General features: G+C 39.3%; 1 protein-coding gene across 1 annotated transcript; it reads right to left on the reverse strand.

The window, feature by feature from the left end:
• Positions 1-159: 159 nt before the first annotated feature.
• MDH1 (malate dehydrogenase 1) lies at positions 160-11854 on the reverse strand. The gene is made up of 9 exons (XM_084284645.1): positions 11762-11854; positions 6624-6722; positions 6192-6288; positions 5040-5215; positions 3538-3660; positions 3230-3406; positions 1663-1776; positions 1376-1465; positions 160-803 (listed from the first exon to the last, which is right to left on the reverse strand). The coding sequence occupies exons 1-9, from the start codon at positions 11762-11764 to the stop codon at positions 678-680; spliced, it is 1005 nt and encodes a 334-aa protein (XP_084140771.1). The 5' UTR covers positions 11765-11854; the 3' UTR covers positions 160-677.
• Between the last annotated feature and the right edge of the window lie 14197 nt (positions 11855-26051).

The following is a 26051-nucleotide window of genomic DNA, read 5'->3' on the forward strand; positions in this document are numbered from 1 at the left end:
CACTGCTCTGCAACAATTAAAGCATCGGGGTGTTATCAGCACTCTTCTCATTTTAAGCCAAAACACAGCATTCCACCAGCTACTAGGAAGAAAATTAATTCTGTGCTAACTGAAACCAGGACAACATGCAAATAAAGTCCAACAGACTACTCTTAGACATTATTTGATTAAGCGTCTTTTAATACTTTTATTGACAAACATTGTAAGCATGACCAGAGTGAACAGTATATATTTGGAGTCTGTCCAGTGATAGACTTGTCACTGAACTACCAGTTCAAGGAGAACTATTGGCATTTTAATTTCCTTCCCAGTTGAGCCACAGGATGCTGAAGTGATGATAGACCAGGATGTGTTCCGATAGTGCCAGATTCTAATCAAAACTGAAGTTGTGCGTCACTAGCCAAGGCAGAGGCAAACAATTACTCAATTATTTTATCATACACAGAAAGCAACTAGTATTGAACAGACAAAGTTTGGTCAACAAACTAGTTTCACTTATTTAATCTTTTTCGCTAAGAACTCAATAGGCACAATAGTACCAGTGAGCATATGAACCTTAAAATGCACAATTGCCACAGACAGTTGACTTGAATACAGTAATAGTGTTGGTAGCAGACTTAGAGACGGCTTTTAGATTCTGCCACTGTCAAGTGATGTTGTATTTCTGGATCAGCTAGTCATGCACTAGAGAGGAATTCCACAGCAGTCTCCTTCTCTTCAGTTAACTCCTTAGCAGTCAGATCCATCTTCTCACGAGAAAAATCGTTAATAGGAAGACCTTCAACAAACTTCCAGGTCTTGTCCTGTTTGGGGAAAAAGAAGAGTCCTCCTTATGAGAACAAGCTTCACTTAGTGTGCATAAAAGAAACTTTACAGTCTACGAACTACAGAAAACTAAGCGTCACCTTTGAGAAGAGTTTTCAAATTGGCTAATTTAGAACTAGCTTGCTCTTAACGATGTACAACACCAAGTTTGTACCTCAGTAAAGGTGGTAAGCATTGTTCACAGCTATGTGAAAAATCCTATTTCCCTGCTGTTGGATAAAGATCTGAACTTGTAAAAGAATTGAGTAAGACTGGTTTTTCCAAATGTGATCTATGCAGTCAGAAGCAGTTTACAACAAGTAGAAGTGAATTTTGTTTTCAGATAAGGAATACTACCAGCAGTAGCTAGTCATGTCAGATTGCTTTGCTGTACTTATTTGACAACTACTTCCAAAACAGTGAACAGCAGTCCCCTCTGTGAAAGACTGCTAAAACCCTCACGTCCCAGCCACTGCAGTTTCATACCAAAAGCATTGCTGTTAAAGCAGCTCCTACGACAACTTAACTAGAACTTGCAGAAAATGCTTAGATGTAAATACAGACAAGTTACCTTGATCACAACAGGGAATGAGTATAGCAAGTCCTCAGGAACACCATAAGAATTGCCATCAGAAATGACTCCCATAGAAACAAATTCTCCCTGAAGAGAACAAAAAAAAAATTTCACTGCTAAAAGCAAGCAAAATTTTAACTTCCAATATATTGCACCTCCTGACAGACTAGAAGAGAGTTTGATTATTCCTCTCAACACACATAGATGCCTGAGGTCAACAAAAGACACTGGCATGTAATCAAAGCATCAGGCAAACCAGGACTTACTCAAGAGTTACATCTTACCGCTGGAGTGCCAAACCAGATGTCCCTCACATGATCACAGATAGCTTTGGCAGCTGACATTGCACTGGACAGCTTCCTAGCCTTTATAACGGCTGCTCCACGTTGCTGAACAGTCTGCAATTAAGAAAATAAATAAATTATAAGCAGCAGAATCGCAGTTTGGTCTAACTGTTGCTAGTGAACGCCATACGGAAAGTCCGCCTTCCAAGCGTGATTTAATTTCATCAGTCAAGATGCTGTTCTATCAGTAAACGAACATGGCATACAATGCAGAAATATTATTAGAGTTTTGCTAAGACAAGAACATGATGGAATATTTCAAAGGCTTGCTCACTTCTTTATATCTGCTTTAGTGTTAGCAGCCCACTAACTTCTCTTACTAACCAGATCGTTCAAGCTTTTACCATCAGGAGACTTCAAGCATGTCAGTTGTAACAGATTTCTTAGAGCCTCATTGGGAATTTGGGTTTTTAGCTGAATGCTAACATGGACTGCTTGATGGTCTCAATCCTGTGGTACTTAATGCATAAAATTCATGTAGTCCCTGAAGATTCCTTCAGCCCCTCCTTATCTTAGCCAAACTATATTAGCACAGATCAGCATTACAGCGTACCTAGAATGCAACACCACTGTCTCGCTGTACTTTGCTTGGCCAAGACAGGATCAAGGACATGGCAATGAGAAACTCCTGTAACAGGTTTCTGCTTACATTCTGGCTCATGAACTTTGGTTGCCAGCATACAATCATTTTTTCTGTATCAGCAAACATGGAGCGGAATAAGCTGTATCCAAATCAAGATCGGACAGAGCACAGTCATATGACAAAACACACCCCAAGCCGCACACTAAACGCATCTTGGCTAAGAAGTAGAATTTGGCTGTCAACACACCAGTAACACTGCAATACCAACCAATGGACATCCGCTTGGGGTCATGTTGAAAGGCTTTAGTAATTCTCCTCCACTTTATATTGCAGTTAGGTAGACTGTTCTCTGGCTATTACTACCATTATTTTGTTTTAATACCTTCATTTTTTACTAACCCACGTTAAAAGACTTGCACATTTTCCTTCTTTTTTTCCTCCAGATTTGGTAGGTGTTGATGATGAGGCCATAGATTCTGTTTTGAAGGTGGGGAGAGGGAATGGGGTGCACCACACACACAGTAGGGAGGGCTGCTAGCTTTTTTTGGTGGCTGGGTGGGAAGCAGCCTGCTTCATCCACAAAACCACTACAGTGAGCTGCCAATGGTGCTTGTGTGTCAGATCAGTTGCGCCTAAATTATGACCAATTTTTTTTTTTTGGTGAATCATTTGAGCAATCTAAGTGGATTTTTCTAGTAGTGTTTACACAAGTTTCACAATGCCTTGAATTTTCAAGAGCAAATAACTGATTAAGACAAACTATCTGAAGATGATTTACTCTAGATAAACGGATATTCTGAGACAGAAAGAGCTTGGTGGACCAAGTCAGTTAGGTACATAGTTTATAGTTTTGTGTGAAGTTCAGAGAAAGCATTAGCACAGAAGGTTCTTTTTAATAAATAAATAAATAAATAAAGATCTTACCAGGATAAAGTCTCCCTTCAGCCAGCTGTCATCTTTTATCGCTTCATAAACTCCAACTTCCTTCCCTTTCACGTTTACCTTCGCATGGTTAACATCTGGATATTGAGTGGAGGAGTGGTTGCCCCAGATGATGACATTCTTCACATCATTAGAAGTCACACCAAGTTTGAGAGCAATCTAATTGGAAATTAAAGATGTCCACTGCATTAGCTTAAACTTCTCAATTCACAAACTTCTTTGAGAGCACTGCTGTGTTTGTATTTCACAGACACAACAGAAAGCATTCTACTTTGAAAATGTTCTTTTACCTGAGATTTAGCTCTGTTGTGATCCAAGCGAGTCAAGCAGCTGAAGTTCTCCTTTGGTATTGACGGGGCTGACTTCGATGCAATCAGGCAGTTGGTATTTGCTGGATTCCCAACTACCACAACCTTAAAAAAAAAAAAAAAGGGAAGGAGAACTGTAGAATGATGAAGCATCAAAAAATGTACTTAGTCAGAAATACTATTTCTGCAAAATAGCTCCTTCAAGTGAAATACAAAAACACTGTATATAGGGAACTGCTTTGCCTTTGACACAACCATGTCTTGGTCTTCTTCAACAAGATTGTTTTATAAGTGTTGTTCAGTCACTGAGTCTTCTATATGCACACAGGAAAAAAATAGCAGGTATTTCCTTTACAATTTGACAAATGTGAAAGAACATGACTTCCAGAGAGATCTGCACACTGACCCACAGCCTGGATTCAAATTCCATGCTACCGGATTCACAAAAACCACGACATACAGATACTAGTCAGCCAACAGGAAATTCACTATCACCTTAAAAACTGTTCATAGACTGGCTGTCACTGCTTTATATAATTGCTTTATAATTAGAAAGTCAGAACAGTTGCTTATCTCAACGTTCATAGGCAGAAGTAAAATATTGCCTGAACTTAGATCAATTTATTACAATGGGAAAACTGATTTTTATGCACCCTTCATCTACTAATATGCCTCAAATGATTAACGTCCAGCTCCATATAATCTCAATCACACAAGCTAATCCACAAACCTTCCTTTGTATTTCCCCCTTTTGAAAATAAGTTCAGTAAATTTTCCATTACTCTGCAATAGTTATATTGATAGTTTTTATTCCAACTGTATAAAGCAGCAAACAAGTCTTTAGAAGCAGTAGGAAGTTCATCAGCAGAGGAAGTAGACATTAAAAAGTCAGTTACAAAGCACAGTTGGAGTCTGGGTCTGAGATTAAGAGCAGTAGGAGAGCAGCCACATGATCCCATTAACTGTGCTGAAGCGATCTGAGAGAGAACAATTAAAAGCTTCCAATGCTCCAAAGACCAAGTTGCAAACAACTAAAATAAAGCCATTTTTTGTGCAACTGTAATTCCATATTGACACTGGAGTTAAGGGTCATTATGTTAAAGCCACAGACAGATACAAAGTAGGCAGCTGCATGCAGATAATACAGTTCTCCCAGAGCACAAAGAATAATCAGAATACTTTTTTAAAATACAGACTTTTATTTATTCATTTAAGAATTCCTGGTAACCACTCCAGAGTATGTGTGCAATATAGCAATACAGTGTAAGACTTACCTTCTCCACTGAAAGAATTAGGGACTAAACCATTTACCTATTTAACATATCATATCTCAAACCTTGACTGTGGTATATTCTCCACGGCTTAAGAAAAGGAATGCCTGCACTGAGTAGGCTCCAACTTGCACAGTACCATTTCACAATGTGTTTAGACCTCTAAGTAACTAAGTAAAGAGTTAATTTTTAAAATTCAGTTTCTGTATTTACCTTGACAGTCTTTTTGGCATACTTGTCCAAAGCTGCACCCTGAGACTTGAAAATTTTCACATTTGCTTTGAGTAAATCCTTCCTCTCCATGCCCTCTCTCCTTGGCATGGAGCCAACCAAAATTGCTATGTCAAGGTCTTTGAATGCAACTTCCTCCTTGTCTGTTGGAATGACCTCTAAAAAAAGGAAAAGGGAAAACAAGAAGTCTGAGTAAGATAAATACTTATGGCAGAGCATTAATGGGGTTATTCCTTGGTTCATAAATAATATTTAATGCAATCTGAAAACAGCAGCACCTTTCCTTTCCAAAAATACAAATACAGTCATTTAGCCTTAAAGCCAAAGATTAAATACATGCTAGTCAACAGTTTCTATATACAAATATTTAGAACTATAAATTCTAAGCACAGGAGAAAGATGTATATTAAAAGATACCTTTTGTTTCTCTCTAAATACATATGTGTATACATATTTATAAATACATATGTATACACACCTATGTATATACGTTGCTCTTCACTGTTGCCAAAATAATTTACAATGTAAAGTACCAAGTACCAACATAAATGAGGTTTTCCTTTACCTTTAACAACAATTCAAACTGAAGAAGGTTTGATTTGTACAAAAGCTGGAAGGTACATGTTCTTCAAATAAGTACTGCAATAATTACCGTAGCATCTATTGGCTCCCTTTCTTCTGCTTGTTTAGAACAGATGAATTTGCTTATGTGACTTGAGGAGCAATTTCTCAGTTTGTGTCTTTGTAAAGAAGGTATTTCTAAAGAATAGCTTTTTCATTTGGTAGAAGCATGTAGCCATAGCCAAAGATTCAAAAGTTATTTCACCTTTAGGCCAGAATACAATGTAAATGTAGAGGTTACTGACGATTTGTTGTACACGCTAACTACTGAGGTTTAGATTACATAAACCAAAACTCAGATATCTACTTAGTCAATTTATGCACTTTCTAGCATTCTTTCTAGCATGCAGCCTAAGTCAAATGAATTTAACTTCCACAAAATACAAAACCAAGAAAAGCATCGTCCAAATATTTATTCTGGTTATCACCATTTAAAGAAACTTATAAATCCAGTAGCTATGTTAAAACATCTTGTAAGTATAAGAAAATGTAAGAAAAACTTGTTTTGTCCACCTCTCAGCAGCGGCAGGGCGCAGTCTTGCAGCTCCATCACTACACCTTCCAGAACAGTCATCATGGGGGTGATATCCAGCAGCACGAGCACAAGTGGCTGTAAAGGAACAATTGAATATGAATTGGTCAGAGTCAATCTGTTATGAAGATTAAGTTTGTAGCAGATAACAGGACAAATTATCTAGTGCAAGGGGTGTCAACTTCAAATCCATTTACACAAGCTGAAAAACTTCACCACAAACAACTACATAAGCTTGCCTAACAGAGCAGGACTCTTGTTTCCTACAGAATAAACTGCTAACGTATTGGTAAAACAGAGTGCCTACAAAAAAAAAAAAAAAGCCTCTGACAGCTCTGCCTGCAGAACTCTGCAGTTTTGACATTATTCATTAGTGCACAGCAGAGAGAAGCGAAAATTTAGTTGACATTTACCTGTTCTTTGCCAAAGACATCTCCCTTGGCAATACTGTAGAGCAGCGAGTAAGCAATCTGCCCAGCGGCACCAGTCACCAGGACTCTGATAGGTTCACCCTGGAAGAAAGTTGGGAAGACTTAACCACAGCCACACGGTGCAGGCTCACACCACCCCGAGCAGTAAAAATTAAGTTACTACAGAAATAAGGTTAAGATTATTTAACCAAAATCGTGTGCCCAAATGTGGACCAAGGCCAGCTCCTGGAGTCACGCTGGAACCACCAGCAACTTCTCTACTTGCCTTTACAGAACCAAACCACACTTTCAAAAATATCCCCAAGAAGAAATGCTCTTGGAAAAGCTCCTAAAATGCCAGGAATAACAATCTGAAAAACTCTGCATGCCTTTTAACAGTGTTATATTTTTTAGCATAAGGTGTTTGCAACACGTACCCACTCATTAGACTACCCACTTATGCTTTAACCTCATTGCAGAAATTTCATAAGCTGTTGCACTTTGCCAGTTTTCAGATTCTTACAATACTGAGGGTTGATTTTATTAAGCCTTTTGAATGCTTAGTTGCAACCAAAGACTTGCTGAATGCCATAAGCCAAGGGATCTGTTGGACTTAAAACTAACACCTCTGTAAACTGTTACGCAGCAATTAACAAATCCACAGACAAAAGCTACATTATGGACAAATAAAGACCCTAATATACCATGGTATAACCGTCCCTTATTAAAGTAACCAAGAACTCCAAGAACACTGTGCCAACACACTGCTATATTGTAACTAACAAAAAAACACCCAGAAGGCTTACTCAGCAGCAAAAGTCCATTTTGTTAATCAGAACCAGGACGCTGGGAACTCCAGAGGCTAGTTAATACTGAAAAGGCAAAACGTGCCAAAGGCTGTTGTTCATAATCTGATATTCTTTAAGCCTGCTTTTTGCATCTCCCTTCTTCTCTAGAGGCATTACAGCTGGGGTAGGCTGTGCTAAGACGGGAACAAGCAGACTCTGACCAGTCTGCTGGAATTACACACTCAATTTTTTTTTTTTTTTCCAAATAATTAAAAGATGATTGTTTGAGTTACAGGCAAATCACTTTACACATTTAATTATGCCTGAAGTGATTTAGTTGCATGCTGGGTTACATTACAAAGTACAGCTTGCAGACTACAGGCAGTTGTTTCGCTTAGCACTGGGGAAGCTGCAGCTAAAATACCAAATCCAGTTTGGGGGCCCTGAATTTCAGAGGGATGCTGAAAACCAGACAGGGTCCAGGCAAGCGTGACTTGGATGGCTGGAGCCCAGCGCACACGTGCTGTAAGATGATGCTGAGGAAGCTGCACATAGTCTGGAAAGGTAGAGGACACGGGGTGCTCCAACAGCAGCCTAGCATTGCTTCGAGGAGGGTTACAAAAATAACGCTGCCAAATGCTTCTTGGTAATGGCAGGTGGCAGAAAAGGAGGCCACAAATTGCAGCTTGGAAGGTTCAGCATGGACATCAAGAGAAAAATTCTTGGCTGGGGGGGGTACTGCTGCACTGGAACAAGGTACCCTGAGAGCTTGTGCAAACTTCACCTTTGGTGCTTTTCAAGATTCAGATGAAAAAGCCATGCAAGGCCCAATTTAGCAGCAGCAAAAAATCTGCTATCGGGCTGCAGTGGACAACCTCCAGACTCAGAGCAAGGTAGAGGTCAGACCGGATGACCTCTAGACATCCTTCCCAACAGCATTCCTGCTATGAATACTTATAGGGAGATGATTTGGGGATTTGAGTATATAGTCCCTGCAGTGGTTACCAGCCAAGCACAGCTGCATCAAGCTAGCATTAGATAACCACAAAAATGAGGCCACCCAGAAGCCATCCCATTCTACCCCATAATAGATAAAATGAGAGAAGTGATCAAGTTACTACTACCGAACACACAGATGCAGAATGCAATGTGACTTCACCCTTGTCATATATTAAACTCTTCAAATATTTAATTAAATAGCTGCCAGCTATGGTGTTGAACTGCATTGATTTCTTTTGAACCTGCCCTACTGGGAGCCTCAGACCTCGCCAAAATGAGGTAAAGAGAGAGGAAGGAAGAGAAAACCAATTCTTCTCATTTTAAAATCTCAAAATGCATTTCAGTGCACTGCTCTGAAGTAGGTAAGTTACACCCTACAAATGTACTACGTCTGAATGATGATGGGCAGCACAGACTAAGCAGGTTTAGCAGCCAACATATCTAGGTGTTTTTCAGAAGAACCTACATTTTATTTAAGCAAATGGAACAATGAATGCCATTTTAGGGCAGCTAATCATTAGTTTAGAAAATATGTACTGGAAAAATTACTGCGTTGCAAGAACTTGGCCTGGTAAAATCCTGTCTTAGTAGCATATAAAAACAAATCCTGTGTTACACTTGCTATGCCAGAACTCAGGGCAAAACCCGCAGAAGGCATTTTCTTGATGTTACATGGTAGCTTAAATCAACAATGAATTTCCATGAGAATTTCTGCTGAAATAAAAGACTAAGAAGTTAGGCTCTTTCTACTTCGCAAACTGTGAGCCAATCTACACTGGTGTCACAAAAGGTGAACAAATTCAACAAGAGTTTTTTCCACTGTATGCTTTCCACTTTATATGTTAATGGGATTTAAACATAAAAAATTTTAATAAATCCACTAACATTATGCTGCATATTTAGCACAGCAACGGAACAGGAAGATAAAAAATGCCAGAAATAGGTCTATTTTTTCCTGAGACAGACTTAGCATTTAGCCTTGTTAAAAACCCTCAATCTGACGCAGATCCACCCTCTCAAAAAATAATGTTTGCTACCATCCTTCCTGTTGTCCTCCCTCTATTTTGGGCTGGAAGAAATGCGACAGCTAACAAAGTGAGGAGTACTGCCTATTTAGTTTTTTTCTCTCCAAGCCCTCAGTACACTGGATTCACATAGAAGCTCTCCCATCAGTGACTGTGAGTGGTAAGCAAAGAAATGTTCATGCTCTCTCAATTTCAGAAGCTGGATTAGCAACCCAGTGTTTCTTACAAAAGCAAAACAAAGTTAACTCTTCCTAGAAAACTTATGCCACATCACATCTAAGAACTGGTAGCACTGAGCATCTGAAGCTACTTTTGGGGTAGGGAGCTTAGAGAACTATGCAGCTCTCGAGCTGACAGCTTCTCTGCGTGGCAGTTGTAGGTGCCACACATTTGTGTTCAGGCACTTTAATCCGTGACTTGGCTCCTGCGCTGGGCTCTGACAAGAATACTTTCATGCTTTGGTAACCGCAGAGGTGACCTTTATTCGCTCTCAGGTAGACATGAGCTAGAGAAAAAAAATATAACAAATCTAACTGAGCTATTTAATTCCAAGTTTTTTTTCCACTCTGCATAAATCAGACATGTAATTTAGGAGTTTTAAGAAACAAACAGAACAATCATAAAAAGGAAGCAAAAAAGTGTAAATATCACAACCCTAGATGCGTTTGTCCTAATGTTCTAATTCAACAATCATGTAGGATCCCCTCCACCTCCAAATCTTCACAGACAGAAGCGAAGATTCTGTTACCAAATGATTGAACTGTGGGTTTAACACCTCTTCCAATCCGACTTTGGCTTAAAAACTCCATGCCTAAATTATCTTTGTGATTACTGCTGATATCAGCAGACCTAAAATACCAGTGCCATACATGACAATAGCACTACACTGCAAAACTGATCAGCAGGTTACAAAGTTTGGTTAAAGAGCAATATTAAATAGCCCACTATACACCAGGTGTGCGAACGAGAAAAATCCATGGCCTGTTTACACAACTCGTGGACTTTGCATTACTAATTGCAATTACAAAAGAACTGAATAAGCATTATTGCTGCTACACTTGACTGTCTGTAACACGCCATCAACTTAACGTTTTTCCTGTCAATGCTAATGAAGCTCTCCCACCTTGCTTGACAAGAACGCTCCAAGCGTACCAGTGAGCTTAACTAACTGCACTGCCTCAGAAACGTGGGGCCTCCCTTTGTGCCCCCACTGCAGCAGGGAGGCACTCACAATAAATCTGTCTGGAAATGCGGCAGAACGAATCAAGACAGCCGTGTACTTTAGTAACCCAGCAGCGCTGTGGTTCACAGAGAGTTCCAAAGGAATTCTTTCCTCCCCAAGTGACCTTCAGGAAGGTGCCCTTAAAAACATCTTTCCGTTTCATTTAGCTAACAGCAGTCGCATCAATAGACAGGAGATTTTGTTTCAGAGGTTTGGAGCCTCTGCCCAACAGCAGAAGAATAACTAGAACACTGAAAGAACGAAAAGAGCAATATTCTGAAAAGCCTGAGCACCAAAGGAACATCTTCAAGTAGGAGACCTTTTGGAGACCAACAACCTCATGGCAGCCAGAGTTTTGAAAGCTTAAGTGCAAAACAGAACATTTTGACTTGAGGTCACTCCTGACAACCCATATATTGAGTAAAAAAACAAACAACAAACAAACAAACAAAAAGAGTAAAAAGGTAGAACAGACAAAGTTTACAGCCTTATGTAATCTATGTAGCTAGACAGGTTAGCTTTCTAGGACATAGCTAGAAAGGTCACTTAGACATCTTTTTTGTAGATAAGTACCAAAATTAAATGTTTGAACGAGAAGGTATAATAGCTAGGAGAAAAAGCGAAAAGAAACACTCAAGATTATAAAGAAAAGCAAGGTCTCTGCACAAGACGCGTGCACGTACATACAAACCCAAGCACCCCCCTTCATCCATGCACCCTCAGGGCAGAGCCGGAGAAACTCCTTGAGGACTCGCAGAGCCTACACGAACCCCCGGACCTCGGCATTTCCCCTTCAGGAGACCGCCGCAGCGGCCCCGGGGGACGCCCCACAAAACCCGCAGGCTGTGGGAGCGACCGCGGGGCCCGAGACACGGCGAGGGCCTGGAGGGATTCGCCACCACACGGCCACCTCCGCCTGAGGGAGCCAACGGCCCTCAACGGCCCTCAACGGCCCCCAACGGTCCCCAACGGTCCCCAACGGTCCCCAACGGTCCCTCAACCGTCCCCAACGGCCCCTCAACCGTCCCCAACGGCCCCTCAACCGTCCCCTCAGCGGCCCCTCAGCGGCCCCTCAGCGGTCCCCCAACGGTCCCCCGAGGCACCGACCATGGCTGGGAGCGGCGGGCCCAGCAACCTCGAGGTCACCTCTACGACGCGACTGCGACCGCCAGCAGCGCCGCGCTGAGGTACAGCGGCAAGGGGCGGGGCGCGGCGCCCCGCGCGACCGCCTGGGGGATGTAGTCTGGCGCCCCGCCGCCTTCAGCGGGTGGATGCCGGGGAGGAACTACAACTCCCAGCGTGCCTCGCGGCACGCGCGCCAAGCCCCCCGACGCGATTGGCCCGCAGGGCTCGTTCATTGAGGGGACGCTGCTCCGCGGAGGGGGGGCAGCAGGCGGCGGATGCGCATGCGCGCCGGGGAGACGCGGGACAGGGGGTTAGGGCAGCGCGGGCGGAGACGTGCGCGAGGCACGCCGGGAAATGCCCGGCCTGGAAGGAGGGAGGGGCGCGGTCACCGCGCATGCGCAGGCGGCGGGGCTTCGGTGGTTGCTAGGTGACGGGCGCGCGCGCGAGAGCCCCCGGGGCTGCCCCCCCCTCCCCCCCCCCTCCCCCCCCCTCCCCCCCCCCTCAGTCACCTCAGCGCCCCCCCCCCGCCCTTCCCTCACAGCTCTCACCGGGCTGCGGGGCGTTAAAATAATAAAATCCGTAAAAAAAACGGCGTGGTCGTGCTTTGTGTGGGGAGGGGGGCAGGATCCAGCCTGCTGTCCGTGCCCGGCGGTGGCACAAGCGGGTATTTTTCGTCCCCGGGTCTCCCACGGGGCTCCTCAGGGCGCTAATCCCCTAATTCCGTCCAAACTCGCTTTTACCAACGTTTTTCGGCAGGATTAAGCGTTAATCCCAGCCCGGGCTTCCGAGGCGATTCGGGTTTTAATCCTGCAGGCTGGTTTTTTAATCCGGCAGTTCCCCCTCAGGGCGCAGCAAGTCGCTCCTGCAGGGTGGCGGGTGCGAGGCTGAGGTGTTTGTGCTCGCGTGCTGTTTTTTTTAGCACTTCTCGCCGCTAACTGTCCTTGTGCCACAATTCCAGGCTTCCCGGGGCTTGGCCGAGACTTTAGCTGAACCTCTGGCAGCTCCTGGCGTGCAGAAACCCGCCGTGTCAGAGTTGGAAAGGTATAGTTACGCTCAGTTTTGTTTTAAATACCAAACTCCTCAACACTGTTACTGACTCGCACCCGTTATTAACCATACGCTTTTGCCACGAGTTAAATTTGTACCCAAATCCTGTGCTGGGGGTGAATTGCAAAGCTAAATAGCTGCAAGCAAGGCTGGGCTCTGGCTTGCTGTGAAGCACAGACAAGCCTGTTGTGTAGAAGGGCCCCTAGTTTCAAAACGTACTTCCAGAGCATCCTAAGATGCTTTACACTAGTGGCTCTAACCTTTTTTTTTTTTTTGCACCCAGACATTGTACAGATTCAATTATCACCATTTAAGATTATTTAAGATATAAATTTACATAAAAGCTGGTGTGGACCCACTTAAGGTAATTTCCACTTGGTCTAACGAGTTCATTTTAAGTTGATTCCTTATCAATTTTCAGCTAAATCAATGTAAGCATGCTGTAAACTGATTTGCTTGTCAATGTGGCAGATTATATTGGTTTAATGGATTTCAGTTAAGCTAATTGGAATTTCTTCTGTAGGTAAGGCTCTGTTTTCATACTCTGTCCTTTTCTGTCCAAGCTTGTGCTCCTTGGATTATTTGTTAATGAAGATAACATACCTGGTGTTGAAACTTGATTAGTCAGAGATGTGTATATCACTTTATTTTAAATCTGTTACTGTATAATTAGTCCCAGAATGTGCAGTCTTAAGCCAAACTCTGTCTTTTGTGCTGACTTAACTGAAGATATGTTAAAGTTTTGCCTTTTGCGAATGTGGTGTAGTTTTCATAGTTATCAAGATGTAACAATTCTGCAATTTCCTTTTTTTCTTAGCTTAAATTTGTTTTATACTTGTTAGGTTTTTATATCTTCCAAGCAATATCTAACTGCACTAAACTAAATGAGAGAAATGTGAGATGCTTCCTTCTTCTCCATCTGTTTTAACACCTTTTTTTTTTTTTTTTTTTTTCCCTGATATTTATTAGTTCTTAAAATCCTCTGCTTTTGGATAGAAACCTTTCTGGCGTTCTTGCCAGGAAATGTTGGTTCTTGGTTGCATTCCTATTGCACTTAGCTCATGTCATCATCTTCAGATTGTTGTCACTGCAGGAATCTATGAACATACAGAGTTTGAGTTTCTGCATCCCATTCTTCCAAATCTGTGTGTTCTTTATCTTCAAGAGCTGCGATGTATTTGATTTCTTTTTGTTAATTTATTAGTCTTAACACCTTTTCAATGTTTTGGATATTTTCACTCAAAATTTGACACCGTTTTTCCTGATCAATTTTGTTAGAGTATGCGGATTTCCTCCCTTACTGTCTCATAGTTTTCTTCCCACTGTTTCATCTTCTATTTTTTTGAGATGGAGAGATGTTCGTGTAATTCTTTAAAAATTCTTTAATGCATCCCCCATGTTTTATTAACATATATCACTTATGTAGTGCTTTCAGATGAAGAGCTGTGTAAATGGAAAAAAAAAAAAAAAGTGCAAAGAAGTAATGGAACTTGAGTATGCACAGATTGGACTCCAAGCTGACTCTTGAAATATATTTTACAGTTTTTGCACTCAGTGGTATTTATTTATGTGGAAATTGGTGTAATTAAACAATGCAATTAATAGTCAAAATGTTTCGATCTTCATCTTGTGATTATTAAGTATTATTTTTCAACGTAACCACTAGTTTTGAAGGATACTCTTCCAGAATTCAATCTGTTTTATTTATATAAATCCACATTTATATATTTCAATATTTTAAAAATAAATTATTCTCTGTTAACAGACGGCTGTGTTCTTTATATTTTGGATCAGATTTTCTTTTTCTTCATTGCCATCTGTAGAAATTATTGAATTATTTTGGGTAAGTTTTTACATTCATTTCCAATAATTTGTGAAGTTATCTATTTATTGTCTCCATGTGTCATACAGTTTTTCTTTTGCCTAATGCACTTGCTTACAATTTTTATACAGAAATGTGTCTCAGGTAGCTAAACCTATGTGATATAAGTAATTCTTCAAGTGTTTAAGACTAAGTAAAAAAAAGTTAACTATATATTTGCTGCTTTCGATCCCAGATATAATAGTAGAATTTGAACAATTTTGGAAGCCTACTCTCCATTATGATCCAAGGGAATAATAAGGGATTTTTCAGAAATAAAGCGTTAAAAAAATACTGGAATGAGATTAAGAGGTTCAGTACCTATTTTTTTAAAATAATGAGAAATCCGTAAGAGTTTTAAAAACGATAAACTTGTAGATATAGGCAAGAACAATAAAGATCTTAGCTTAGAAAATGAAAATAGATACATTTGCATTAAGAACTGATATTTTTATACAAGATTTTTTATTTTGTATTCCCAACTTGAATGTCCAAATCTTCCTTTTTTACTGTTCATTTCTAACCTTCACTTAAGTGATACAGCACAGGTATTAAATGGTGCGAAGAAAGTCAAATATCTAGACGTTCTTCTAATAATGTTGAGTTTATTTTATATATTTTTGCTGTGGTTCAGAAAACTTTCTTTAAAAAAGAAGCTTTGCTTTCTATCTACGGAACCAGTTTGTTTCATCCCGTAGCTTCAATTTTACTTAATAGTTTAGGTGTGCTTTAATGTAATTAGAGGTAATCGAACATTCATTAAGTTATTTATAAAGCTTCCAGTATGTTTTTGGTGGGTGGATAGGATCTCATATAACATTCTCTGTTCATGTGTCTAGTGTGAAGAGACGAATGATGTATAGCGCACTTGTAGAGTCTATTAGTAATCTTTTTGAACTATCTATGTTTTAAATCTTAATACAAATTGAGACCAGAATGTTCTTTTTTGTTGCTTATTTCTGTGTAGTTTACCAGTACAAACACCTGCTACACATTTAACAAATAGTCTTCCTGGTTTCACTCCTTTTACTTAGCAGAAAGTAAACAATTTTTACCAAGAAAAACGTATTTTTCTTGGTTATGCAGAGACTATGTGACAGCAGCACGGATTTTCTGCTCACTAAGGCTGACATGTGGAGGTCGACTGTGCTTTGTAACTTGGGTGAATTAGGTACTTCTCCCCATAGTAGGTGAGCTGTGGTGGTAGACGTTTTTGCAAGCCATCAGGAGATGGGAAATGGAAGGAGGAGAAGCGTAAGAGCATCCTTTGCAAGCGGGAGAACGGCATGAGTATGGCAGAAGGTGTTCTTTTGTATTTGCTGCTCCGTCAAGCAGTTTTCCAGACCACAGAAGCTAACTGTACGTTAGTGACAAAAACTGCAAGTCCATAATTGGGACATCATGGATTCTATTAGCTATTTGAAATGCTTGCAGTAAAGCATTTTTTTTTTCTGTGCAGATTTATGAGCATAATAAAGCAACTTCATCTGGAAATGTGACTTCCCAATTAAAATCTAACGAGAAGAATGTCAGATTAGGGATTCACGTGAAAAAGAAAAAAGAAAAAACAAACAAACAAACAAACAAAAAACCTTAGGCATTTATCACAATAAGTGGTACGTTTCCTTGTGTCATTTTGTTTTTTGAGTGTTATGAAATTATTGTGTTTATGTAGAGGGTTTCCAAGGCATATCCGCAGCATCGACATTTTTGAGACATCTGAATGAAGATTATTACACCAGCCTGTTTTAATACGTTGTTGTTCAGTAAAACTAACAGGTTAACTTGCTAGCTGAAAGCATATGAGTACTTGTAAATCTGTTGCTGTTGTTTTTATATAAACATTGGAAAACTGTTGCTATTATACAACAGCTTTTTCATTCCCTCTCCTCTAGTTTTATAAAACATAGTAAAACTGTTGATGTGTTTTAAACCCGATCAGAAGAGGTAGGTTGGCTTTCCATGGAATAAATTATCTGTGTGACAATTGAAGTTGTGCAAAATCAAACACAGTACTCTTAAATTAATTTATTACAACAGTTTTAAAAACAAACAAAAAAATCCCACATTTAACCTAGACATTAAGCTGGTGTCCATGTAGGTTTTTTTTCCAAACAACATAAACAGTTAATCAAATGGTAAAACAGGTTCTACTGAAAATCAGCGCTTACTTTTTCTCATAGTGACTTTCTTTGGCATTTGTTCATGATAACCTGATAATCAAAGAATAACTTTAGATACAAAAAGTTACTAGCCATAGCGGTTAACTTCCATTTTTTAGATTCAATGCAGGTGGGTGAATCCATTGGCTTTGTTTATCCATCCAGTCCAAATGACTGATGGATGCTCTTCTATGTTGAACTGGTCTCATTAAGATTATTTCTGTGGATTATGAACACAGAGTTTATTTAAAATATTTCAGCTTGTTATACAATATCCCTTTGTGTTTGCTTCTGTATTTGCACAGAATTAAGTTGTTAACAGCTATCATTCTGCAGATTGAATTTCTCTCTTTTAAGAATTATTTTAAATAAAATTTCAAAAGAAGTATCTGGGAAGTGAAAATGAAGGCTTATGATACTGACTTTTTAAAGTTAAATTAAAAAAAAAAAAAAAAAAAAACACAACGCTTTACAGAAAGGAAATAGCAATAAATGTTAAAGGAAATAACCATAGTCAATATTTTTATCTGAATTTCATTTTTTATGTGTCAAACATAACTTTAAAAACAAGACTTGAACAGTAAGAAGCTGAAGAGCAAGTTAAAACTCCTTGTTTCCTGTACGGATGTTTTTTCTGCTGCTTCACACATCCATTTTACTATCTGGCCTGCTTTTGGAACCTTACCAAATTGATTTGTAAACAGCAGCAGAGCCTATGGATGGCTGTAGTGTTGCTCCTAGTAGTGTCCTTATTCAGTGGTTTTAATGATGTGTGAAGAAAGAAAGAAGAAATTGTATTTATTCATTCTGCTCACGTAAACCCAAGTACTCAGTTTCGGCACATGCTTGCCTGCCATCAGTTGCATGCTACAAGGCTGAACTGCCTCCATCTCTTGATAAAAGCGTAAAGCCCTTGGATCCAGCACCTAGTAGCTATACCCATGCTGCATAACTTCAAGTTTCCCATGGCTCTGAAACATGCAACATATATTGTTGGTGGTGGTGGTGTTGTTTTCCAGTTCAGAGTGTCAAAAGAGGCTATGCTGGACCCCATAAGAGTGGATTTCTTATAGCATGAGGCCGAGGATCAATGTTACTAACTTCTGAGCATATCACAAAGGCAATTAGAATTGCTTTCTCTTGCAGGGATGCTGTTGAGGAATCATTTCACATGAACTCGTGGTAGTCATACTTTCTGAAGCAGTGTTGTGAACCATTTTGAGGGGAATTAAAAACCTTGCTATAGGAGAGCCAAGGAGTGAGTCAGTGTGTGCCCACTATGAATGATAAGGGATCCGTGGCCCTGGAACAAAATCAAGAGCATCCTGCACATCATAGTGTGGACACAAATGATGGAAAAGAAAATAACCTCATCTTTGGGTAAAGAAAGCTTCCCCATGAAGTAATCAAGCAAAGGGAATCATGATTCTAGTTAATTTTTTTCTAGTTTGTTTCTAGAGTGATACAGCTACATTTTTTTCTTAGCCTTAATTTGCAGCCTACCCTTAGCTCCTGAGCAGCCCTGGTAATTCACTAACGTGTGGTGAAAAAGTTGTAACTTAACTGGATAAAAGCCTTTTGAATGTTTTTAGTCCTATTGGAAAGATGTTACTCTTTCAGTATCTACTTCTATATACTTTTAATATAGGCAAAGCCATGTACATTTATTTCATGGCAGGTAATCCCATTTATTTACAATAATGGGCCGGCTACTGTTTCAGTTGCGTTCTGCCTGACTTAAAAGAATATAAAGTGTTGCTATGCAATGGCCTTTTCCTTTTATAGCTGTCTGACATCCAGGGTCTAGCCTCAGTGTATTAGGCAAGGGAGCTAGAAATACACTACAGTTAAATTATGGGTTTGAATCTCCAGGTGGTGCTTGAATTCAGGGTTGAAGACTGTAGAAATTAATTTTGCAAAAGCAAGAAACAACAGGACATTAAGCTACTATGCCAGCTTTAGATGTACGCTTCAAAAATTTTTTGCTGCTCAGCATTATTCAGTAATCTTTAACTCAAATTGCAGGAAATATTTGAAATTCCATTCTAACAATATCCAACAGAGAATATTAAAGAAGCATTAAATTTCAAATGCCTGAGGGAAAATGTTCTCTTGCAACACCATGGGCATTTGGATCTCACTAGTATATGCAGTATTATAGTCTAATATTATGCTTTGCTGGTATAAAATGAAAGCCCAATTTTAATTCTATCTCCAAAAGCTTGGCATACTGCAGTGAAAAATAATTTATTTGAATGTTGTTTTTTAATACATTGCAACCAACTTTAAAGCTTCCTTATATAAGACTCCCGCTATGGCTTTTTGTAATCTAACTCTTTCATTAAAACTTCAAATATACTCCCAAAGACTTATCTCAATGCTTTCCTTGTTAATTTAGAAGTTGTGAGATCCCAAAGTTACTGCAGAAGTTTTCCCTCGTTGTATGCAATTTTTCTCTTAAGACAAAAGTTTAGTATTTTATAGTATCCATGTAAGTATATAAAATTCCCAAACAGAAGATGAATACGCTCCTAAGAGACAGGTAATATGCAAATTCAAAACGTAGCTTAACGATGCATCTACACAGTTCTGGGCAGGTTAATTCGTCAAACCTGTTTGTGAACTTAACTAAAAAGTCGCTGATTAAACCTTTAGGTTTTTATAGTCCATGTATGCCATGTTTGATTGCAAAGGTCTTTCAGCAATGAGTTCCCAGCTTACAAATTCTTTGGGAGAGAGCAGAAAACCTTTACAGAATCTCTAGCACAAATATATTTCTTATCCTGTGTTTTAAGTATCTCAGTACTTGGCAGAGTAAGAAAATGTTTAGTGGAAATTTAAGATCTATGCTCTTGGGAGAAATTGTTTGTTTGTTTGTTTGTTTGTTTTACCTGTAGGTGACTTTTTTCCTATTAGTACTTTTGACTGATGTACACATGAGCAGTGTCCAGCACAATGCCAATATTGTGATATTTCACACCTGCTCAGAGTTTCATGATAAACAGCTTTTTTAAACAATAGTGGACGAGTTGCTTGTGGAGGTGTAGCGTTACGCCTTGCCTAATAAACCAGATGGGAGGAGAGGGGAACTTGCTTGAAAGACTTAGAGACTGCCGAGAGAATCTGAAAGAACAGTGTCCTCCAGGTGGTTTAAGATGCACGATAAATGCAGTTTAATAAACTTGCCTTTCATCATGTGGATGCTGTGGCTGTGAGTACAGGTGTACGTGTCTATCATGTATACATAATGTGTTTGTACAATGAAGCTATGCGGGACATGAATTAGTGGAACTTCATTCATGTTGCCGTTAGGCTAACTGGAATACTAGACGGCACTCTTGTCAAATTAATTGTGCTTTTTTTTTTTGTAACGAAAGCTACTGGAATATTGCGGCCCTGCTGCGAGATCTGCTCTCACTGCTGGGGGCTCTGTGACAATACTGGTGGACACGGTGTGCCTGCTGAGCTCCTGTTCCTGGGCTCTGAACAACCACGTACATTTTCGTGGCAGCTGAGGCCTGCTGGAGAATAATGGACTCTTTTTCCATCATAGATGGTCTCAGGTAGTTGTACCCAAACTTATGTGCCAGTAGAGTGAGACCCTGTCTTGCAGATGCAGTTCCATTGTATGAAATCTTAGAGAGAATTACCTGCTTGAATTCACCTCCTAGAAGGCAAGAACATCCACCTCAGGGTGATGAAACCTGAGAGCTCTCTAGCTTTTCACAGAAGTGACCAAACAATTAAGAAATACACTTTTAGAGAATATTCAGCTGTTTTGGAGGAAAGCTAGATGGTTCTTTAAGTGTTGACCATGTCTTCCCTGACAAATGGAAGGCTTGTAAAATGCAGTAGGAATTATGTTGAAAGAGTAAGTCTATGTGGACTTCAAGATCGGTCATATTACATGGTTTTATTTCCAATTTTATTGCCTTTTTTTTTTTTTGGTGATTGTATTTCTTTGCCAATGGTTAAATGAAGCGACTGCTCTTTAAATAATAGCATAAAAACAGAAGCAAATGTGAAGCTTAATGTGTGCACAAAGCTATTTCAATACTTTTCTACCTGAGCTGCATATTTGAGTGGGTGCTTACCAATTCATTGTTCTGCCTTAGCTCTGATGGCTTGGCCAGCTCATCCCATGAAGCAGAATGGTGAATGGACAGTCTGTAACATCATGACATGTGAAGAAGCTGGCATGTTATTTTGTTCCTTTGTAAATAGCATTAATACATTCAAATTGAAACAAAATTCTTTGTGATGCAATGGCAGTGAACGAGGTACAGCTTGAGACAGAATTTATGTGAAAGCCCAGGTTGTTTGTTAGCGCTGTGCTGGCAAAGCTCCATACCTGTTGGGAGTCCTGTTAACTTCACTACACCTTCAGGTGGCTCCAAAGGTCTCTTCATGTGGAATTCAGTGTAAGATTAGTACTGGAAAATTCATAACACAATGCCATTCATGTGGTAAAACACAAAATTCAGACTGATAATGAAACAGTGGCGTCAGTGGCAGCTTCCCTCGAAAAATACTTAAGTAGTAAGTGGAACATATTCCTCAGGGGATTATTTGATTTCAGAATAACTTGATTACTTGACATTTCATCAAAGGGAAAATTGAATATTTAAATTCCATAAAGAACTAGCTGGACTAGCTTCTTTGGCATCCATCAGTGATGTTGTTTGACTGTATCACCTTTCTTTTGCTATTTTTTTTTTTTAATATATATATATATATATATATGTGGTAATAGAAATACCCAAAGTGCTTTTTTTTTGGTCTCTCTGCTTTGCAGTATATCAAGGTGTATCCCTTTTCAGTGCGTGACTTAGCAAATTATCTGCACTGCTGTCATGCTTGTTTTCTGAATCTGATTGGCAAATCTGTGCAGTGTGTTCACTTCTGGTGCACAGCTGAAATTCGCTGTGGTGATCTTGAAATTCTGCAAAATAGGCAAGTGGTTGAACATTCTTTAAAAAGCAGCCTAGAAAATACACCACCTGTAATGTCAGTGAATAAATGGCAACTTTGGCCTGAATTTTCTTTTAAAGTATGGGCTGTGCTGAGGTTACAGGTCAATCTGAATTCAAGGTGATGAGAGCACCAGCACTGCATAGAGCTGCAGGAGTGGCATACCTGTGAAGGTGCTGCTGCTTGATTTGCAGAAGATGGCATGCTGTGAATTGTAAAGCTCCCCAGTCATGGTTGAACTGCAGTCAATGCCATTTTGTAATTGAGGCCATGTAAGTTAGTTATTTTACTTTTATTACTAACTTCATTTAATAATAATAATAATAAAAAAAAAAACTTAAAAATTCTTTGCTGGGATCAAAGAAATGCAATTATCATGAAAGGATACATACAATATTTGGTGAATGGGACAAGGAAGCAGAAGAATGAAAACTCTGCATCTTTTTCTCATGGATGTAGTAATCATCATCTGTTTCATGGATTAGTATGGAGGTTATGATGTTGGCCTCCTTTTGAGGAAAGGAATAGCGACAATGGTGAAAATACTGCTGCCTCTCTTAACCTGTGAAGGTGGGTGAAAAGGAAGCATCATCACATAGAGGTGTAGCAACAGACACACTTTTGAGCGAGCCCAACTCAGACAAAGATTTTGGGTAAAGAAATCCACAGGTAGAAGTGAGAAGGCCCCTAATGCTCTATCAGTCATAAAAGATTTTTCTAAAATAAAGACTTATATATAAATACAGAGTTCACTTAGCTCTGCTTCCCACAGGTGAAGCCATTTAATGGTTTGGTTTTGCACTGACAGTACCGTGGAAGATTAAACTTGTATGTATGAGTTAATTTAATCATTTATTTTACAGGTATAGAAATAGAAAGAAATGTTGCAGCTAAATAGGCAGGTCATTTAGGGCTCTCATTTGAGAGAAAAATCATTCCAAATTAATCGGAATTCCAGAATTAACGCATTTTTAACAATGTCCTTAATAAGTTATAATGATTCTATGATTCTAAGTCTTTGAACTGCTTAAAAATGACAATTGTTATCTTTTGTCGTGAAAAAATCATACTCCAAAAACTACAAATGATAAAAAAAATCTTGGGAATATATGGATTTACAGAATTACAAGGCCAAAGACTTGAGAGTTGATACAGTTTTTATTTTTGTTTTATTTTTCTCTTTTCTCTTTTTTTTTTTTTCCTTTGGAAACTCTGCAAGATCAAGAATTTTGCGGGTGGTTGGCTGATCCTGTAAAGGCATCCCTACACAGCTAGCTGCAGAAATACTATCACTTAACAGGTGGTGTTTCCATTGTCTTGACACTTACCTTTGTTGTAAGTTGGAGTCAAATGAAAAAAGGGTTGGCAGGGAGAGTGGACAGAACTGTGAAATGGTTGGGAATTAAAGTATATGCACAATGCAGAAAGCAAACTTGGAAGCCATGAACACACCACTTGCACTTTCAAAAATTCTGTCCGATTCCCTTCACTTCAGTTTTCCTTTTTGCGTGATGCTAAGGTAAAAAGTCGAGCTGCTTTGAAAGCTCAGGTACTGTCTTCAGGGAAGGGAAGAGAAAGAGCATGTACCATTTTGATGGTTGTTGATAATTTGGGGCTGCCAAACCAATGCTATTCACACTGACATCCTGTCTTTTCAGACAATTAAGTAATATATTGGGGTAATTAAAGACAATTGGTTGTAATAACAGAAAATTGCTATAATTGTTTTGTTTTCTAGATAACAAAGCAGATTTATAATTTCTGTGACTGCATCCAGAGTTTTACTCCTAGAATTCACAGAGAAACCATAAACAGTCATTGTTTTGTTATAGTTTATGTCAGTGATAAGAATTTAACTCTATTTTATTTACAAGTCAGCCAGGCCAGGTTTCATCCTTACGTCAAACTGGTCGTATGTATCAATCATAGGAGAATCTTTCTAACAAATGTGCCTTATTTGAAGTGAGTGTATTATTTCAAGTGGACTGGAGAGGTCTGTAATGGTCTAATGGTCTGATTCCTCTCAGCCCTTGTTTTTTCATGTTTTTTTTTTTTTTTTCCCCATGTTTTTTCACATTTGCTGATTGCAAATCATTACTTATACTCATTATTTATAATTTTATATTACTTATAAAATTAAAAACAACTTTTCCACTATTTCTTTTGAAATCTGGACAGGGTGTGATGCAACCAAGAGGCACATTGGATTGTTAGTAACTGCGGGACTTCTAACAAAATGTGCAACTTTGCCTCTACCATTGGATTGCCGTTCCTTTAGGCTTCCTTTTTCACTGGAAAGATTCATCAGTGTAAATAGCGGTCATTCTTACAGAGGAGATTCATATCTGTGTTTGCTGATCTTTGATGCTTTTATGGGTTTAGAGATCACACATAGGGAAGTTATATACACCCTTGATGGAGAATTACTAGCGATAATCCTGATATTGTTCATTCTAATTGTACCATGGCCAGTTTCCTTGTTACGTTAGGACTTGTTCTTTTCCTCTGGACTGTTGCAAGCTTTGTCAGTGTCACTTTTGGGTTTGTATTTATTATTTTTAAAACATTTCAGTCATTGCTTTAAAAACATAAATATTTTACATTACATAACAATTTGTTTAATTGCAGCTTTTTATTTAAAGCATTTTAACCATCTCCAGTTCTGCCTGTTAGCAAGGTCTTTTTTATCTGAAGAAACTGAAAGTGAAAGACAAGTAAATGGCTCAAGATTAGATGAATAATGATGTTAATGGTCAGGAAATGGAACCTGAGGAATCTAAAATTTGTGATGCGGGGGAATCAAGATTGTTTTCTAAACGCTGAAGCTTGAGATTGGCTTGGATAGGATGTGCAGCATTGTGACTAGTGAGATTTACAGCCTTGGGATTTCATTCTCCGACTTAAGCAGAAGCTGAACATATTTTGAGGGTCAAAATATGAAGAAGTTGTTTACTATTGCCCACATAGGCCTGATGTGTATGCGTATACAAGTCTTTGTAGTCTTGATCTCCAGGGACAGTGCAGATCTCTGTCTGTAAAGGACCCGTGTTTGAATTTTTCAGATGTTCTCATTCCTGAGCTTCTGCCCCTGGGGAGAAAGCTGCTTCTCCAAACTCATCTCTCAGGTTTGTGGTGGGCTCTTGGGGCAGGTTTTGTGGTGTGTAAGCAGAAGGCACCATTCATGGGGCTCAGTACTTGAGTTTGGGTCGTGACAGTAAGCAACTGCACAACTGGTGTGGACATCTCTCAGCCTGTCTTTCTTTGAAGTTATACCAGCACGTACAGAGCCCACTTGTAAAAGGCACATGGACAAAGTGGGTGCTCTTGCACAACTTTATTGGTAGAGGAAACACATCACACAAAAGCACCAGAAATGTATATCACAGGCATGTACTGCATTAACATCAAGATGCACTAGAGGGCCCAGCCTGCATGTAACCATTTCCCAAGAATTTAAATAGATAGTAAACTGAAGGAACTTCTGAGAATTTACTGCAAAATTAGGAGACAGGAGAACTAACAGAAGCCAACAGGGCTCAAAACAGGACTGAACGCAGGGAAAGGTGATAGACTGACAAATGCATTCAACCTGAAAATGTAATCAGACAAGCATGTTCCCCTGCTGGAGAAGGGATTTAGCAACTTTGAACTTGAAATCTTGTGATTTCTTCCTCCTCCTGGCTAGATTAAAAAGGGGAGTGATGTTTTTAATATTATATCATGCTTAACAAACTATTGCATGCTGTGTCAAGTTCATTTTCACTATCAGCCCTGGCTAAAAACCATTGCTATCTGTAGTCTAGCCTGAAGGTGACAAGAGATTTGAATCATTGTAATTAGACACTCATCATACTGCAAAAAGATACAGCTATCTTGATGAATCAGTACGGAGAAAAAAAAAGTGTTTCTTGTTGTTGTTTGTTTGTTTGTTTGGTGGCTTGGTTTTTTGTTTGTTTTGATTTGTTTGTTTTTTTTTTGGTTTGGTTTGGTTTGGTTTTAACTGTAGTTGCTGCCTGGGAATGTGAAAGTGGAAATGAGCTCAGCAAGAACTGAGGCAGCTTCCTCAACATGACAACTATTGTCCATTTCTCCAGAAAAAATTCATGGGTTTTGCCCCTCCAAGTCTTGTTGACACCTTCAAGTGTTCTTGGGCTTTGCCCAGGTTTTACTTAACACACATTTTCACAAGTTGTACTTCTTTCTGATTTTGAGAAGTACATGAGAATTCACT

This window comes from Netta rufina (genome assembly GCF_964035555.1).
Source record: "Netta rufina genome assembly, chromosome: 3".
In the NCBI taxonomy this organism is placed as follows: domain Eukaryota; kingdom Metazoa; phylum Chordata; class Aves; order Anseriformes; family Anatidae; genus Netta; species Netta rufina.

What these genes read in the sequence shown, in the direction of transcription:
- MDH1 (XM_084284645.1), bottom strand. An exon ending in ATGTCTTTGGCAAAGAACAG is followed by an intron (nt 6,289 to 6,623) that starts GTAAATGTCAAC and finishes GTTCCTTTACAG; the next exon opens with CCACTTGTGCTCGTGCTGCT. An exon ending in ACAACAGAGCTAAATCTCAG is followed by an intron (nt 3,407 to 3,537) that starts GTAAAAGAACAT and finishes ATTTCCAATTAG; the next exon opens with ATTGCTCTCAAACTTGGTGT.